Below are 19789 nucleotides of genomic sequence, written 5' to 3' on the forward strand. Positions count from 1 at the left end.
CCGGTTATGATTTCACTGTTGTTACGCCCCTGCTCATTTTTCATCCAAATATCCATTCTTTGTGTGTGATTATTCACAGTGAATGTTGGCAGACCATTGAACCACTGGGAGCATTGTAACAGACTCCAGTTCTGCCTTCACGTCATATTCAGACGTGTACTTCTAAGTCTGGTGTAACCTTTATAGACCTGTCATCAGTCTAAGATTAGTCTGTGTTAAAAGACTAATGCTGAAGTTCGCAAGGATCATCAAAATGCTATGCCTACTATGGACAATGCTGAACAATGAGCAGCCAAGTGTCCATTTTGGTGACAAAATCAGCTCACCCTGGTTCCTCAACAACAGACTGCCATGATGTTCAATACTTACACCAATGCTCTACAATGTCTGCTCAAGCCAGCGAAGTTGCAATAATATGCAGATGTGGGGGACCTTACACTGGCAAAGCAAGCCAACACCTTAAATGACATTGTTTCACCCTGAATGTGGATCTAAACACCATGGAGGAATATTTGTGAAAATGGAAGGTCGAGCCAAACCCATTCAAAACAACAGATGCTGCATTTGTCTTGATAACAGGAATGCTAAGCGAGCCCTGGAAGTGACTTTGAGAAATTCTGTGTAATATGACAGCACTCTAACCTATCTGGGAGTGAAACTAGACTGCACACTGACCTTCCACAGCCACCTGGAGAAGGTAGCTGCTGAGGTGAAGACAAGGGTCAACTTGGCTCAGAAACTGCTTAACCTTCAACAATGCAAAGATCAATGAAAGACTCGATGCAGAAGGCCCCTCACTTTAATCTTCAGCAAAGATAATGGGCAACCCTAAACCACAATCGAACAAACAATGGCAGATACAGATACGAGAAGAACAAATTAAAAATTAAAAATTCTCCATTGCGCGATGGTGATCACCCAGGACAAACAGTGAAACATATGTCCGATTCACAAACATGCAGGAGGCAGTCACAGTGAAACTCTCTACTACCCCTGAGGCAATTATCTGGCTTAACCACCTGGATGTAAAATTATAGTCATTACATCTACATCAGCCACAACGGAGAGGGAATAAACGTGCCGAGCCATCATTGCTGCTGCCCCGAGTCTGTGCTACCTCACCACGATGTGCACTTGAAAAACTGTGAAGCTTGTCTCAGTTTGTCCAGATTAGTGGATGCGATAGCTTTGCCTGACTGATAGTCTTCATACCCAAGGAGTGAGCATTCAGCATCCAGTTCCTAAGTCAAATTTGAAAGGAAATATCCTAGTGAATGGGTTTCCTCTTAAACGTACTGACATCATGGCCTGAATTTTACCCTTGGTGGCAGGCACAATCGGCGGGCCCAGGACCAGTGGGGAAACAGGCCCCCACCCGCGATAAACCCACGACCGCGATTTCATGCTGGCTAGCGAATCAAAGCCCGCCCAACATGAAACACGGCTTCCCAATGGTTGGGAAGGGGCAGGGCCTGATGGGCACCGGGTCCAATAGCGACCCAGCAGGCTGCTTAAAAATAGCACAGGCAGCTCCTTGAAGGCTGCCAGGGAAGAACATATCTTCTCCTTTCTGGAGAGTGAAGCTATGGCCTCAGTGGCTGGAAATGCCAGGCAGGAGGGTTGGCTGGGTGGACACTCGGCCCACCAGTTTTCAGTCATGTGCCTCGCGGTGCTATTGGAGGAGGTGGCTACCAGGAGGAACACCCTTATTCCCAGAGATGGAAGGAGGAGGCCACCGCACCACACTAAAAAAGCTTGGGAGGAGGTGGCAGCCGAGGTCAGCAGCCATGATGTTGTGTGGCGCACATGAGTGCAGTGCCGCAAAAGTTTCAATGACCTGCTGAGCTTGGGAAGGGTGAGTACCATGTTGGTTTGGATCAGCGTGGTGAAGTGCTAAGGCTGACCATTCCCCCCGCCTCCCCACCACCAGCACCCCCCCCACCAGATTTGAGCAGAACACCTTGGAGCCGGAGCGGCACCACGCACCTCGTTCAGCTGGTAGTGGAGAGGCTGGGGTGTCAGACAAAGGTAAGAGTGCAGTGCACAGAGGTGAGAGTTTTGGATGGTGCAAACATTCTTGTGTAGTCTCTTCATTGATGGGCGCCTCAAAACTGGAGCCCCCATTGATCATTGAAAGCTGATGGCACCATGATGCAGATCTCCATTGTCTCACCAGGGTGCCTGGCATGCAGTGACAGTGTGGCAACTTAAACTAATGACATGTCGTTATTCTCCCTTAGTTTTGCCAGCACTCATTCGCAGGACCCCTAGGAGCCACCCCTGACACTGGGAGACTGCCAGGCTTCATCTGCACCTGCGTCACACCCGTTCTCTGAACCAGGCACCAGCGCAGATACCAGCACCTTAGCGGGTGTTAGATCTTTGACTAGAATGTTGCTGCACAGCAGTTAGGGCACTTCACACTTGCTTGAAGTGCAGGCAAAGGCAGAGAGTGCCTAGGGCACCGGCAGTTGGAGGACTGCTGGGGACCAGGAACATGCTCAGTTGAAGGCAGATGATGAGCCTCTGGAGGCATCCATTAATGGCATTTCAGACAAAGGGTCATTTCAGATATCCGGGATGGAGACAGCAGCCATGGCATGAGGTGGACGGAAATCTTTGGCAGCCTAGCTGAAGGAGCGTTGGACCAAGGCATCCCTGGTGTTCCTGCCTCCCTGAAGGATACACAGGTCTGCCTTCATGCCCTTAATGTTCTCCTTACCATGCTCCTCTTCTGACTTGCTACTGGATTCATCCTCTGTGGCCTGTGGAGCTGTGTCAAGATCCTCTTCCTATAGCGGGTCTTGTCTTGCCAGTGCCAGATTGTGGAGAGCGCAGCATGCAACCACTATCAGTGACACCCACTCTGGGGAGTTTTGTAGTTCTGCCCCTGAATGGTCCAGGCATCAGAAGTGCATCTTCAGAAGACTTATGTTCCTATCATGGCTCTTGTTGAGGCGTGACTCCTGTTATAAAGCTGCTCTGCCTCTGTTCTTGGGTGGTGGAGAGGCTTATAAGCCACCTTCTGCGGAGATAACCCTTGTCACCCAGCAGCCGTCTGTCCTGTTGGGCTGGAGCACTGAAGAGCCTCGGCACCTGGTAGTGTCTCAGGATATAAGTGTCACGAGAGTTGCCTGGGTACCTTGCATCGGCTTGCAGAATCTGCATCCTGTGATCACACACTATCTGCACATTCATGGAGTGGAAGCCCTTCCTGCTGACGAAGGCACCGGTCTCACCTGCTGGCACCTTGATGGCCACATCCGTGCAGTCAATTGAACCCTGGACGCGGGGGAACCCAGGAATTGCTGCAAAGCCTCTGGCTTGCTCAGCCTGGCTGGCCTCATCCGTACGGAAATGAATAAATGTCAGTACCCACCTGAACAGTCACCAGCTTGACACAACTGTGGACAGCTGATTGGGACACTCCACAAAGATCCCCCTGACCCCTGGAAAGAGCCAGAGGATTAGAAATTGAGGGCTACTGTGACCTTCAGAGCCACTGGCATTAGGTGTCCACCCACAGAGGTGGAGCTGATCTCAGGCCCAATCATCTGACAAATGGAGATCATGGTCTCCCTGGAGAGGCGGCGCCTCCTTCGACATTGCACCTGGACATATTGAGGTAGCTGCATCGCTGCCTGTAAACCCTGGCAACAGGATATTGGTGTCTTCTGTAGCCCCTTCCACCTTGGACTACCTGCTGGCCCTGCACCCCTTGTGCCTGCACCTCTCCTCCCAAAGATCACACCCCTAGAAGCTGCATAGGGACACCTGGCCTCTTCTCCCTTCTGCCCCTCTCTTCCTCCTCAGAGGAGGTGCCTCCAGCAGAGGGCACAATCCCCATTGCCAGGGTTACAGAAAGCTGTATGATACTTGGGAGGGTCCAAACGGTCAAAATCCTTTGGGGGCCTTGGAGACACCAATGAGTCCTGAAATTAAGCCGAGAAATGCTAAGAATGAAGCTCAGAACTGAGATGATTCTGTCAAGTTCAGATAAGCAATCAGCACAAACTATCTCCTAAACTCTTCATTACTCACAATGGCAATGCTGCTGAACCTTTTATCCCACCCTTGGATGACATCTTGCAATATGTAGGCTGCCTGCCAGCCCATGCAAAATCGCACAGGCAACGTAAAATCTGGATCAATTGGCTTTTTAATGGCCTTAAGATGCTTTTTAATTGAGGGTGGGTGTGACTCCAACACCTACGCGCGCCCACCGACCTGAAGATTGCACCCGTGCAGGATAACATCGGGACACTCGCCTGATGTCTTCTCATGCTACTTTACACCAGATCAGGTCGGGCGCCTGCCCGCGAGGCATAAAATTCTGCCCCATAGTTTATTTGTACAATTCTTTCTCTACTGACCTCAAAGGTCTTGTTTTATGTTCAGCAGCGCCAGTTCGGAGTCTTTAGCATTAAACAAATTATCTCTTGAAGTCTTTGAAAGTAGGCCAGCAGTGTTCCATGCTATCTTTAATGTTCATTATGCTCATTACGAATCACTAACAAATTGAAATTTGAATTTTAAAAATATCTTCCTGGAAGGATTTGAGTACTTCTATATTTGCAATGCAAACTTATGATGCAAAATATTGGCACACAGATTGATGAATGATAGTCATATCAAATAAGTGGTTTTTTTATACATTGTTGTTTTACTTAATAATGTTTTGGAATGCTTCTCTCAAATATCTATTATTAAACATTAATTGGTTACTCTAGGCCAAGGAACCTGTATGTTTTTTAAGATACTGCCACCCATAATACAAAGCTAGTAAATATATTCAACTGCTTGGGCAGATTTTTTAAATTTCGGGAGCTGACAATGGAGTGCGCTGGTCACCTGCCCATGCTGATAGTGAAGAGGCTGAAGCTTCACTGAGTTGATACAGGAGGTATATTGAAACTTAGGCTTCATTTAAGTAGATCCAGTGGGTAGTCTGTCCCAAACAGGCATCCCAATGCGGCTGACCCGATTTAGGCCAGTGCAGTATTAGGTGACCCAGAGGTTAGGCGGCTGGCAGCAAGTTAAGACTTAGGAGAAGGGTTCACAGCCCTGGTGGGCGAACGAGAGAGCTTGTTGTGGCCATGTTTCAGATTATTTTTATGGGGTAGGAGGAGCACTGGAGGAAAATTACTGTTTTTGGTCCTATTTGGTGATACCACCTGTAAATCTGTCAGTGCATGGGCAGCGATTATTCACCCAGTTATCTCCCAAAGTTTCAATCAGCAAGTTATTTACATTGTACAACCTCAATTCACATAACAAAATGGGCCTACTTCCTGAAGCAGACAGGCACACCCAGTGGTAGTCCGCTTTAAAAATGGAAACGAACAAAATATCTGCATTAATGGGACATTAAGCTCATAAATCCTATTTTGAGGCAATTAGCATCTCATTAATACTAAATTGTCTAAGTTAAGATTGGCCATCTTCTGAAAGATGCCTTTGTTTGCTGCATCCAGGATATCTAATAGCATCAGGTATAGAAAAATCTGCCCCATTGCTAAATATATCTCAACTTCAATGTGACAGCAACATTTTGTTTCCTTTATGAAGCTTTATTATAGTTGTTGGACTTGATGTTTATAGCACAACAAAGTTTCCAAACACATTTACGTTACTCAAAATTCTATTAATTTTTGCAAATGTGATTTACATTTGCCCATTGTGTGCATATTTGCTCAGAAGTTAGGAGAACACAGCTGTAATTTTTTTTACTTTAAAATATAGGCATGTTAATCCAAATATCTATAGCATGGTTTCAGCGTGCAAATTTAATGGATGTCTTGTAACTTCTCCCCCTTGCTCCTCATCTACTATAGGTGCTGAATTACTCTAAGCTATTGCAGCTCTCTGATACTTTAGCCAAGTCCTGCTCTCCATGTTTGAGCCTCGGCATTGAGCACTAGTATGTTATTTTGTCATGGAGAACATCTAGGTAAATTTATCCTGACTTAACCTGATTTTCCCAAATGGAATCCTATTATTAGAAAATAGTGGAAATACTTAGCAGGTCAGGCACATCTGTGGCAAGAGAAACAGAGTTAATGTTTCAAGTCACGGGGAGGTGATGGTGTAGTGCTGTTGTCACTGGACTAGTAATTCAGAGACCCAGGGTAATGCCCTGGGTACCCGGTTTCAGATCCTGCCATGGCAGATGGTGGAATTTGAATTCAGTAAAAAACTGGAATTAAAAGTCTAATGATGATGACAATGAAACCATTGTCAATTGTTGTTAAAAACTCGTCTGGTTCACGAATGCCCTTTAGGGAAGGAATAGCTGGCGTCCTTACCTGGCCTGGTCTACATGTGACTCCAGACCCACCCCACCCCACAGCAATGTGGTTGACTCTTAAATGCCCTCTGAACAAGGGCAATTAGGGATGGGTAATAAATGCTGGCCTAGCCAGTGACGCCCAGCGAAGCACAAATCCCATGAATGAATGAAAAAAAAGTTGACGACTGAGATTAGAGATGTAACAGGTTTTAAGCAAGTGCAGTGACTGGGAAAGGGGAGAGGGCAAAAGAACAAAAGAGAAGGTCTGTGATAGGGTGAATGGCAAAAAGTGATTAAATGACAAAAGGGATGATGGTACAAGGCAAAATAGAAGAAGTAAAGAAACAAGAGATGGGTATAGAGTGGGTGTAAATGGGAATAGCAGAATAATTGTCAACAACTGCTATCTGGAAAAAATGAGGATAGAGGTCATGATCTGAAATTATTGAACTCACCGTTGAGTCCAGAAGGCTGTAAAGTATCTAATCGAAAGATGAGGTGCTGCTCCTTGTGCTTGTATTAGGTTTCATTGTAAAAGCTGAGGACAAAGAGGTCAGAGTTGGAGTGGGGTGCAGAATTAAAGTGACAGGTGACCAGAAGGTTGGAGGGTCACACTTGTCGACTGAACAGAGGTATTCACAAAGCAGTTGCCCAATCTGAATTTGGCCACTTCAATATAGAGAAGACTGCATTGTGAGCAACAAATACAGTATGCCATATAGAAAGAAGTACAAGTCAATCACTGTTATACATGTAGGCATGTTTAGTGTTTTGGATGGTGAGAAGGGAGGAGGTAAAAGGGCAGGTGTTGCATCTCTTGCACTTGCATGAGTAAATGCTGTGGGAAGGGAAGGGCATGTTGGGAGTGTCTGAAGAGTGGACCAGGGTGTTGTGGATGGAATAGTCCCTTCAAAATGGTGATAGGGGAGGGGAGGATGTTTTTGGTGGTATCGTCATGCTGGCGGTGGCAATAATGGTGGAGGAAGATCTGTTGAAGGGATGATGGGGTGCAACATGAGGACAAGGAGAACCCTTTGGGGGGAAGATAATAGGTGAATGCAGAAGTGTTTGAAGTGGAACAGGTATGGCTGAGGACTCTGTCAACCACTGTGAAGGGGAATCCTCAGTTAAGTAAAAAGGAAGGCATATTGGAAGTATTGGTATGGAAGGTGACATTGTCAAAACAGATGCAATGGAGACAGAGAAACTGCAAGAATGGTCCAGAGCCCTTCTGGTGAAGAATCATTCAGACTCAAAATGTTAACTGTATTCCTCTCTGCAGATGCTGTCAGACCTGCTGAGTTTTTCCAGGTATTTTTGTTTTTGTTTTGGATTCCAGCATCCACAGTTTTTTGCTTTTATTTTCCCTTACAGGAAGTGTTGCAAGAGGTTGCGTAGTCAAGGTAGCTGTAGAAGTCAGAGGGTTTATAGCCTATCCCCAGGAATGGACACAGAGCAATCAAGAAAGGGAAAGGAAGGGTCAGGGATTGATCATATGAAGGTGAAAGAAGGGTGGAAATTGGAAGCAAAGTTGATGGAAGTTTTCAGTTCAGAGTGAGAGCAGGACATGGCTCCGATACATTCATCAATGTACCAGAAAAAGAGGTGAGGGAGGGGGCCCAATTAGGACTGGAACAAAGGATGATCAACATATTCCATGAAAAGGTGGGCATAACTAGGACCTATAATGGTTCCCAAAGCAACATATTTTATTTGAATGAGTCAAAAGGGAAAATTGTTCAATGTGAGAACAAGTTCAATCAGGTGGACGAGGGTGACAGTGGGTAGGGACTGATGGCCCTCTATTCAAGAAAAAAGCAGAAGGAATGATAGGGGATGGAAGTGTAGAGAGATTGGATGTCCATGGTGAAAAGAAGGCAGATAGGACTAGAAAACTGTAAACTATTAAAGTGGCAAAGAGTGTCAGAAGAGTCACAGCAGGAGACTAGATGGGGAGAGAAAATAGAGTCAAGATAGAAAGAAATCAATTCTATGGGGGCAGAACAGGCTGAAACAGTGGGTCCAGTAGGACAGGCCTTTTTGTGGACCTTAAGTAGCTGAGAGAAGTGGGCTGTATGTGGCTGGGGGAGTATGAGGCGGGAGGCTATGGAGGGAAGATCTTTAGAGGAGATAAGTTCAGTGGCAGTCTTGGAAGCCCAAATATTCCCAGATGTGCACTTTTTAACCCAGGGATCGCAAAAAAGCAATCAGAAGCAGAAATTCTGCGGGTAGGAACTGGCGGACAGGGTCTATTGAAAGTACTGAGTGATGTTTCTTACTCCCGCCACTGCCCCCCACTCCCCACCTTCAACTTAGGGATACTTGAACCAATCGACGTGTCTTACCATCAGCTAACTTGATATAAGAACAACAATTTTCATTTATATAGCATATTTAATGGATTGAGATGTCCAAAGGCATTTCACAGGCACATAATCAAACAAAAAATATGACACTGAAGCAAATGTATGTATGCAAGTGTGACTATAAGTTTGGTGAGTTTTATGGATTTTCTTAAAGGAAAAGGAAAGAGACAGAGAGGCACAAAAGCCATCCAGTCTAACCTCAGTGGTGGGGAAGTTACTAGGAAGATCCTGAGGTACAGAATATATATGCACTTAGATTAATCAGGGATGGTCAGCATGGATTTGTTAAGGGAAGGCCATGTTTGACAAATTTGATTGAAATTTTTGAGGAGGTAACCAGGAGGGTAATGCATTTGATGTGGTCTGCATGGACTATAGCAAGGATTTTGATAAGGTCCCTCATGGCAGACTGGTCAGGAAAGTAAGAGCCCATGGGATCCAAAGCAAAGTGGCACGTTGGATCCAAAATTGGCTGACAGGCAGGAAGCAGAGGGTGATGGTAAAGGGATGTTTTCTGACTGGAAGTCTGTTTCCAGTGGGGTTCCACAGGGCTCAGTGCTTGGGTCCTTGCTGTTTGTGGTGTACATAACTGATTTGGACTTAAATGCAGGAAGTTTGTGGATGATACGAAAATTGGTAGGGTGATAAATAATGAAGGATAGCTGTAAATTGCCGAAGGGTATCAATGCACTGGTCAGGTGGGCAGAGCAGTGGCAAATGGAATTCAACCTTGAAAAGTGTGAGGTAATGCACTTGGGGAGGTCTAACAAGGCAAGGGATTACACTATGAATGGTAGGACCCTGGAAAGTACTGAAGATCAGTGGGACCTTGGTGTGCAGATCCATAGATCTCTGAAGGTAGCAGGGCAGGCAGATAAGGTGGTTAAGAAGGCATATGGGATACTTGCCTTTATTAGCCGAGGCACAGAATACAAGAGCAGGGAGGTCATGTTGGAACTGTATAAAACGCTGGGGTTTGGCCACAACAGGAGTACTGCATGCATCTCTGGTCACCACATTACAAGAAGGATGTGATTGTACTGGGGAGGGTGCAGAGGAGATTTACCTCTATCTGCCTGGGCTGGAGGGTCTGAGCTATGAGGAAAGTTTGGATAGGCTGAGGTTGTTTTCCTTGGAGCAACGATGGTTGAGAGGGAACCTGATAGAGGTGTATAAGATTATGAGGGGAATGGATAGGAAGGCACTTTTCCCATTAGTATAGGGTCAATAACTGGGGGGCATAGATTAAGGTAAGAGGCAGAAGGCTAAGAGGGGAGTTGAGGAGAAATTTTTTCACCCAGAGGTTGGTGGGAGTCTGGAACTCATTGCCTGAAAGGGTGGTTGAGTCAGAAACTCTCATAACACTTAAGAAGTATTTGGATATTCACTTGTGTTGCCATAGCCTCCAGGGCTATGGGCCAAACACTGAAAAATGGGATTAGTGGAGTCAGATCTTTGTTGACCAGCGCAGACACAATGGGCCCAATGGCCTCCTTCTGTGCTGTAGACATCTATGAGTCTTTACTGAATTATTGCTTGAAAAAGTATTTCTGTCATGAGAATTAGATTATAATATGCTTAAAGAATACATTGTGGTTCTCAGCTTTACCAACATGCTTATCCTTTGAGTTTCTGGCATGATAGTCACAACTCTGTTCAAACTGAAATATAAGGCTTAGCAGTCTTGGAATTTATTTAGCTGGGTGGCAGGCATTCGTGTTCTATTAGGAAAATAATCTGGGAATACTGCATTGTTGAAGGTGCCTGCTTTTGGATGAGACTTTAAACTAAAACCTTGATTCTTTGTACATTAAATGTTCCACGGCACAGCTTGAAGACCAGTTCCTGCTCTTCGAAAGTAATTCATTGGCTGTAAAATACTTTGGACGCCCAGGTGCTGTTCCTTTTCTTTCTGACTATTGACTTGAAGTATGATGCAGGCTTACTAGGCACAAGACTTTTAGATTGACCAATATAAAAAGTAAATGGCATATGTACGTTTCCAGTTTTTTACAATTATTATTTTAACAAATGGTTTCTTATAGTAATTTCACATTATAACGCAAATTTGCCAGACCACCAGAAAACTATCTTCGTTCCATGCACCAACCTTTTTTCAAACAAAGAACAGGAAGAGCTATTTACAAATAAAAAGGTGTTTAATAATATTTGGGTTGCAAGGCAATGCAAATCATGTGAACTATTTTCATTCAAGCAAAATGTTATTGCGACCCTTTGATTACAAATAGCTTTCTTCTCCAAATGATGATACTGTTTCACTGTCCACAGGTGTTCAGTATTCGCAGCATTTGTTTCTCACGCTGTTTGAGTTTGCTGGACAGCAATAACATTGTAACGCAGCTGTCCAGCGTGGCACTGGGTGGAGATGGGTGGAGCTCTCGGCACGAGGAGCCTGGAACCCGAAGGATGGGCGCTACGTCGTCCGCGCGTGCTGATGACGCAGGCGCGTCGGCCGTGCGTGTTAACGACGCACGGGGGACGAGTGGCCGATAGAAAGTTGGTGCTGGCGGCGGTGGAAGTTGGCGGCGCCATTCTGTGTTGTGGTGGGATTGTGAAGCGATCACTCGGATGTGACAGTCCAAGCGGCTACCTGACTGACCGAGCCTAACAAGAGAGCGAGAGGGATCGCAGCCTGCTGGCTCAGCGGGATTTGGGGCTCTGTGTTTACCCTGAGGTTTAAAGAGATCGAGAGAAAGCCCCGGGCGAGGACAATAAGCCGAGATGCAGGCGCTTGGCAGCGAGAAGAAGTGGTGAGTGCGGCCGCTTTACGGCTTCCGTGGCGGGGGACTTAGGGAAAGGGGCGGACCTGCGGCTTCCACTTGGCGCCCGGGCCCCGGGTTTTGGGGGAATGGCTCCAGCTCCCGAGTGTCCGCTCCGGGTTCCGCGTCGCCATTTTGTGGAGTTGGAATTCGGCCTGGGCTCTGTCCCGGGGAGAGGCTGCTGCCTGCTGGCAGGAGGGCCGGCGGGCCGTCCTCTCCGGGTGACCTTGGGCCCTTTGTTTAAGGGATTCCCCCCCGCCGGATCAGGCTGCTTTTTTTGGTTGGGATCTGCTTGTAGATGGCACCAGGCGGGGGACCGGGATGAAGGGGCATCTCTGCCCAGGTGGAGGCTGGGGAGGGATTAACTAGAGATCGGGCTCCCTTGCTTAGGTTTCTAATGTGATTTCTATTTAGTTTTTCTGTTTGCGGAATTATAGAATTGTCTATAATAACCCACGGGTATTTTCCATCATTTCATTTGATACTCTTGTAGAACAATATGCATCGAAATGTGTGCCATGTTAGTTTTAGAGGCTCAAACCAATCTAATAGCATTGGTGGAAGTGTCATATCGACTGTGTTGTGGAGTTGTATTTAAATAGCCTGGCTTAATTGTCACAAGTTACCTATGAGCCACGCGAGCACTTCATTTTCTGGACGCTTGTAACCTCCAGTCGAACGGTGACTGAAATCGCGCACCTATCTATCTATCCCAGTCCATTTGGAGGGGGAGAAGAGGCAACGGGTTTTTGAAGTTCTTTTTTTTTCGGGACAGTATTCAAGCCGCGGCTGATTCTAATTTTTAAAAAGTAAAATAAGAAGCATTGTTTTTTTATTGGTTCAGCTGGAAGTTCAATGCTTGGCTTTCGGAGGTGTTTGCATATTCAGCCAAATGAGGTGACAGGAGAAATTGTTATTGGGTTACATTGGCTTAATGTTTTTACATCATCTCAGGATTAATAATTTCCGTTGAGTAATTCCGCATAACTGCTAAATGATTCTACGAGTGTGCGCGCGCTTATATTATTTGCCAGTGTGTGCTGTTTTAATTTTGTGAACCTGGCTTTAGAAAGGGTCATTAATGGTGGATAAATCTTAAATCAGGGTTTCAGTAAATTACAAACAAATGGGAACAATAATTCAAACTTATTCGTGGATCCCCAAACTCTGGTGCATATTAAATTGAATACCAAAAGAGCATGAAAACCAAAAGCTTAGATGCCCTTGCCTTGAATCCCTGGACCTCAAGATATGTTCTTGTCATTAGTTGTATTAAAAAAAAGAGTAAAATGTAGGTGTTTAGTATTTTTAATGTTCTGTATTTGATTTTTTTTTTGCCATTGATTATATTTGCAGTGATTTGCATTTATAGTAACATGGTCTTGTATTTGTTTTTTTTTTATCATGCTTATATTCACTGTTTTATACTGCAAATAACACTCATGCCACCACAGTGTTGGGCGATGACCATCTCCAACAAGAGAAGTCCATCCACCTCCCCTTGACTTTCAGTGGCGTTACTGTCAACATTCTGACCAGAAATTTAACTGGACCAGCCTCTAAATACTGTTGCCACAAGAGCAGGTTAGAGGCTGGGAATTTTGTGGCATGTAACTCATTTCCTGACTCCCTGAAGCCTTTCCAGTATCCACAAGGCACAAGTTAGGACTGTGATGGAGTGCTCCCCACTTCTGTGGGTCAGTGCAGCTCCAAGAAGATTCAAGAAGTTCAGCACCATCCAAGGAAAAGCAGCACACTTGATTGGCACCCCTTCCTTACACATTTGTTGCCTAGATCAGTAGCATTCTGTGTACGTTGTACAAGATGCACAACAGCAATTCACCAAAGTTCCTTTGAAAACACCTCCCAAACTTGCTGCCTTCATGCCTAGAACAAGTGCAACAGATGCATGGGAACACTACCACCTGCAAATAACACACCATTCTGATTTAAAATATATAGCCAATCCTTCAGCATGACTGGTTAAATTTCCAGAACACTACCTAATGGTACTTTTTGAGTACCTTCACTGCTGCAGTTTAAGGTGGCCCACCACCACCACCTCAAGGGCAATTGAGGATAACGGCAGCCTCTATTTATATAGCACTTTTATTGTAATAGAATGCCTCAAGTTACATCACAGGAGTGTTGTCATACAAAATTTCACTTTTGGATGGGCAATAAATACTAAAAGAAGAAAAAGCATAGTGGCACCTCCAATTATTCACTGTAATGGAGGAGAATCTTAGGCAATTTGTGGATCTTTGGGAGCACCGGATTACTGTATACTGGTAGCTGATTTGTCCACTCCACTTCACCTGTGCATGCATCCGAGACTCCAGCTGCTTGACCTGCCGCAGAGAGACCCAGGAATTCATGCTTCTCTGATGCCAGCCATGGACCTATGACTATAAAAGTGAACGCTGAGTATACATTGCAATTTCCGCTTTTAATCTTGTAAGTTCTGCACTCTGAATAGTGCCAGAGATGAGTGTCTGCTACTTTTAGTGCTTAACTGTAGCTGGCTATGCGTTTAAAATTGGGAGAGCCTTTTTGGCCTGCTTTTTTTGGGTCTTTCAACTTTGGAAGCTGAAGGTGTGCTTTAAGAACCTGTGAAGTGGCAAAATCTTAAAGCAAAAAAAATGTCTATGACTCCTGCTGGCTGCCTCGTTTTTCTCAAAATGTTTCACACACAAGTTCCACTGTAAGCAGATTGTTCATAATTTTTTTTTGGGAAGGTGAAGTTCTTGTTTAATGGAAACATAGGTATTTCCATGCTGGATAGTTTAAATTTCATGTTTTTAGGCAGTTTCTGGTGAAAACTAGTCTTACCTCAGTGCATGTGACTTAAATTAGAAATTTGAAGGGATGTATTAACCTATTGCATCTTAAGATCCTGCAACAAGAAATGGATGGCAGAAGACACTGAACTCAGACATACCATCTGAGAGATTGTAAGATCAACTGGTTTTTGTATTGCCTGTTTCCTCTTTGGCTCATGTTAGGATCATCAGGTTGTCTCCTCTGTATAATTCAGGGAGGAAAATTGTAGTTTATGATCCATGGTTTAACACGTACTGATTTGAGATAATATTTGAATTATCTTTTTCTTTTAGAATTGTTATTCAGACTTCTCCGTGGAGTCTAAAGTTTTAATGAAAGTGAGTGTAACAATTTAAAGAATTTAATGTTGTTTTAAGTATAATCCTGAACCCAGGATAATTAGAAATCTACTCATTTACCTGAAATAAATCAGCCAATGTTCACTCCAGTACCATGCGACGGATGTGATCCATGTGAATCGACATGGTTGATGTCAGTGGAGTACATCTGCGTATGTTCATGTGCATGATTGGATGCTGCATCGAGAATTGATTTGTGCTCAGGTTGTTGGAAATGGAGATTAATCCACATTTTATTTCCACCCTTGCGTTCAAAGAAATTGACTAGTGCTACATTTTGGTGAGTGCCTGCAAGCTATTCACATGTGATTTTTATCCTCATCTGATATCCATGCGTCAGTTTTGAACAAAAGGCACTGGATAATGATCAGAAGACAGAATCTTGGCTCCATTCCTCCCTCCCTAGCCCAGAGGCACTAAGCCTAATTGTAGTACAGATAGAGTGCCTCAAATCCGGTATGCCGAAAACCGGGCATTTTTATAATCTTCCATTTGTCAATTTTGAGTGAGTAAAATTAGGAAAAAAACTAGACAATTTGGTTCAGTGCTTGCATTGGTGCAATGTGGCCCCAGACTAGTTACCAGCTTCCCTGCTTTGTGTGCTGCTCTATCTTGTGCTCACCCCACGCACCTAACCTGGCTTGACCCGAGCTGCTCCACCCGAAATTCTGAAATATCCGAAATCTGGCACGGCCTTGGTCTGAAGGGCACCACATTTGAGGTACTGTACCTGTACCCCATTTGTAGTTCAGTTAAGCCAGCATAGACCTGAGGTGCACCCAGGACTTTCTGTTCCCACTTACTACTTTTTCTGCAGCTACCCCTAGCCTGGCAGAATGTCGTCTCCCCCCACCACCCCCCCACCCTTTCCTTGCAGTGCTAAGACTCATGGTGGCTATGAGCATGATTATCCCAGCAGAGATTGCTGGACCAGGAGGATTAGTGAGCAGGAATAGCATTTTTCTAAATTCCGTTTAGGGAGCTCAGTGTCAGGATAAGGAGTCAGTCATTTAGGACTGAGATGAGAAATTTCTTCACTCAAAGGGTTGTGAATTTTCAAAATTTTCTACCCCAGAGGGTTGACGAAAAGGCTGAGACAAATTTTTGGCGTACCAGGGAATCGAGGGATTATGGGGACCTGGCGGGGAAGTGGAGTTAAAGCCTAGGATCAGCTATGATCGTACTGAACGGTGGAGAAGGCTCAATGGGCCATATGGTATACCCCTGTCTCTTTTGACTATGCAGGTTTAAAGCGTTGTCAATTAGGAATGCTCACCATAAATCACAGTGCCACTCCATCTCCCCCATTTCCTGTTCCTCTCGTAATACTCTATGTCCCATGTCTTTGCCCCACCGAATATTTCTTTCTTTGGTTCAGCATCCATTTCTTGGATTATACCTCTGTATGCCATCTATATTGAAGATGTTGTGTAAATGCAAGTGTTTGTTTAAGCATCCATTTTTTTTTTCTCTCCCTGTCCCCTGAAGTCTAGGACTCCTGATTGAAGTACAGTACTAGTGGCTGTTTACCATGTAAAAACAGTTATTCCTTGTCAACCCAAACTAATCAGTAGATATAATATAGACAAACATATGGCTGATAGTATGTCTGGACTGCAGTATATGAGAGGTTGATGGTGAGATTGTCCTGTGAATATGACTGCAGTGGATCTGTCACTTACTAGCTTGGAGTTCTTGAGCCAGTGTGCTAGTTGGAGACATGGTGACATATAGCAAGGGGGAGCAGTTTCTGAACAGTTTACTATAGATCTCGTTTTCATCTCATCGTGTGGTGCAGGATCAGAATGGGGTTCTCGTGATAATTCGTGTACAAAGTAAGGGAAATGCAGTTTAAATGGAGAGCAGTGATCGGCAGAAACTGATCGTAGCCAAAAGGCACAATGCACATGGTAGTTGTGAAGATAAAGTTAGGGAAGAACAGCCTGAATGCTGACTATAGCAACTTGGAGCAGGAATCATAGGATTCTTACAGCACAGGAGGCCATTCGGCCCATCAAGTTCATGTTTGTTCAAGGTGGGGGGGTAGTAGGGGGATGTCTAATATAGTTGTAAGGAATTTAACAATAATTAGGGATAAGATAATGTGGATCGATCCAAAGTAGCTATTATAATCACAGGGAGTGAACTTTTTACCACTGCTCCAGCAAAACAAAACTTCTCCTTTTGAACTGCAATTACCCCAGGTCTATTTGAATTGCACTTACTTCAGGGTTGTTTGCCAGTTTCTCAATTAGGGCCAGGATTTCCCCCTCGGCAATTTGGGGGTGGGGCCCGCTCGCCGAGGGGAAAATGTCGCGGATGACACCAGGAGGAACCCCTGATGTCATCCCAGTCCATTTAAATCTTCAGGAAAGCGGGCGAACAGCCAAATCAGCTGTCTGCCCGCCGACCTGTCAGTGGCCAATTAAGGCCATTGACAGGCTAATTTACCTTGTTAAAGACCCTGCCCGTTCAAGTTTAAGGCTGGCGGGCTCCAGATTATTCATGAAACTTCATCCACTGGTGGGATGAAGTTTCATGTCTGCTTTTTAAAAATTTAATAAACTTTGTGTTACTTATTAACATGTCCCATCTTGTGTGACATTGTCACATGAGGGGGACATGTTAATTTTTAATATTTCTCTATTTTTTGACTTTTCTTACCTGTCAGTAAACTCCAAGACAGCACTTTGCCTCAGGGTGCTGTGTGCTCTTTCGCGCACATGCACGAAAGAGTGCACTTTGAATCCCTCCACCCCCCTCACAGGAAGTGCATAGCGCTTCCTGTCAGGAAGGCCACCGGGCGGGCCTTAATTGGCCTGCCCATTCAAAATGTCGGCCAGCCCCATTTCGGCGGTGGAGTTCGGCTGCCCGCCCGCCGCTGAGCTGGTAGGGCCCACCTGCCATTTGAGAGCAAAATTCTGCCCCAGATGTCTACATTTAAAACTAAAAGTTATGCCTCAAAAACACATGATTATGAAATCAGATATTTGCGACAGGTTCAAGAAGGTGGCTCATCACCAACTTCTCAAGGGCAATTAGGGATGGGCAACAAATGCTGACCTTGACAGTGACTCCCACACCCCATGAAATAGAGAAAGTGTTATCTTCTGTAAGGACAGGTGCAGGTGAGACTATGGATTATAAGGAAATAGACTTGTTAAATGAGTACAAGGACAATTGTTCTTTAATTATGGAAGCAAACACACAATACCAGCAGTGTAAGGGAATCTAAAATTAATAAGGGGAGAAGAACTTTTGTATTTTATGTAAGTAAGAAAATGGTAACATAGCAAAGACTGGGACTTAAAGTAGGCAAGTTTTTAAGACCCCAGAATATTAAAGGAAGTGAAGAAATCAAATGTGTGTTATGACTCTGATTAGTGATTGTTTAAGAAGGGAGGGATGAAGAAATCAGGAAACTCCAGAAGGCTGGGTATGTCTTTTCTGACTAATCTGATTATATTTTGTTAGAAGGTAACTAGCATGGTAAAGATATATTTGGTTGTTTTCCATATGGACTTTGAGAAGGCGTTTAATATTCCACATAAGAGATTACTAGCAACACCACTTTTTCAAAGGGGTTTAATAGCCTGCTGCTGTTTTAGAGCATTTTCCCTTGTGTCTAGTGCGAGTTCTTATAGCTTTGTGCATTGGGGCTTGAAAACGTGAACCACAATAAAGATGACGCACAAACATGTAGCATGAAGATTCTGGGATTTTTTTTTCTTTTTCTTTTGCATTTTCACCCTCCTGAAATTGTTGACTTATGTTGAATGTGATTTTCCCCAGTGCTGCTGGCCTTATGCTACCTTACCCAGGGGACTGTTTTTTTTGTGTGTGTGCCTAGGGTATTTGTCAGTTGACCTGACCATGTCCTCACCTGACTTATCCAGCAGGGAAAAATATGAAATCGGTGGATTCCTGGCAGAAAGGTCAACTGACTCTCGCTGGGGTACATTTCTGCAGGTGATGGTAGCCCCTGATACCCCCTGAAGTTTTCCCAAGTGCTGCAACCTATTAATGCACCCCAGTTGACATTGACTGATTCAGCATAAAGGGTGGAGAATGAAGGAAATCAATTGTGGTGCCTTTATAGCTGGTTAGCTTTTAGTCTTAGCATTTTGACAAAAAACAAATCCAGGTAACTATTAGTGAACAGTGATCATTGTCCCATTGCTAACAATGTATGTTTGACCCACTAGCTAATGAAGGAAAAAAAACTTTGCTTTCTTGTAACTCAAAAGAATATTTGTTTTCTGGCAACATTCAGAGCAAACACTTTCTGTATAACCTGCTGACTATTATCACATCACTCAATTTTTCTTCATATCTTCCAACTCCATGTAAGCAAAGCCATGTGAGATCTGTGGGTATATCTTTGCTTCTGAAGGAATGCTGAATGTATTTTCTACAAATATAAATGGAACATTTAACATGCTTACAAAGTCTTGAATTATGTAACAGAGCAAAGGCTATGCTGTTGATATGTTTTACAGCTACATTGATTTGTAGACTATGATCAGAATCCTGATGACTAAAATCCATTACTTGACTGGAGGCCTTTCACATGTGGAACACATCTATTATCAGATGGTATATTTTGTATTGTCTCTTTTCAATTATATGCAGTTCTGGGTGTAATGAGTTTCTTGGACAGTGGGGGTCAATTTTTTTTAAAAATTCGTTCATGCATATGGGCATTGCTGCCAAGGCCAGCGTTTATTGCCCTTGAACTGAGTGGCTCGCTAGGCCATTTCGGAGAGCAGTGAAGAGCCAACCACATTGCTGTAGATCTGGAGTCGCCCATAGGCCAGACCAGGTAAGGGTAGCAGATTTCCTTCCCTAAAGGACATTAGTGAACTGGATAGATTTTTACAACAATCAATAGTTTCATGGCCATCATTACTGAGATTAGCTTTCAATTCTTTTTTATTTTAATTTGAACTTAAATTCCACCAGCTGTCATGGTGAGATTTGAACCCATGCCCCAAGAGAATTTTTCTCTGCCTGTGAATAACTACTCCAGTGACATTAACACGACGCAAGCATTTCCCCCAATACTGACTAAGTTCTGTTTTTATATCAAATGGTGTTGAGATTTTTTTTTAACATGTGTTTTTGGGTTGAGTTCTGCATTCTGTTGTTTTTCCTGTGAAAAACATGAATCAG

At 44.3% G+C, this 19789-nt stretch overlaps 1 protein-coding gene and 1 long non-coding RNA gene across 4 annotated transcripts in view; one reads left to right on the forward strand and one right to left on the reverse strand.

Moving 5' to 3' along the window:
• Positions 1-11140: 11140 nt before the first annotated feature.
• The window catches only part of hif1aa (hypoxia inducible factor 1 subunit alpha a), a 65430-nt gene continuing 56781 nt past the window's right edge, over positions 11141-19789 (forward strand). For all 3 annotated transcript variants that reach the window (XM_041214863.1, XM_041214865.1, XM_041214864.1), the window contains exon 1: positions 11141-11426. In XM_041214863.1, coding sequence (XP_041070797.1) covers positions 11398-11426 — 29 coding nt within the window. In that variant the 5' untranslated portion in view covers positions 11141-11397. The remainder of the gene's footprint in view (positions 11427-19789) is intronic.
• Positions 13567-19789, reverse strand: part of LOC121292638 — a 40016-nt gene continuing 33793 nt past the window's right edge. The window contains exon 3 of the long non-coding RNA XR_005946305.1: positions 13567-13843. This is a non-coding gene — a long non-coding RNA (uncharacterized LOC121292638). The remainder of the gene's footprint in view (positions 13844-19789) is intronic.

The sequence above is a fragment of the Carcharodon carcharias genome, chromosome 20 (genome assembly GCF_017639515.1).
Source record: "Carcharodon carcharias isolate sCarCar2 chromosome 20, sCarCar2.pri, whole genome shotgun sequence".
In the NCBI taxonomy this organism is placed as follows: domain Eukaryota; kingdom Metazoa; phylum Chordata; class Chondrichthyes; order Lamniformes; family Lamnidae; genus Carcharodon; species Carcharodon carcharias.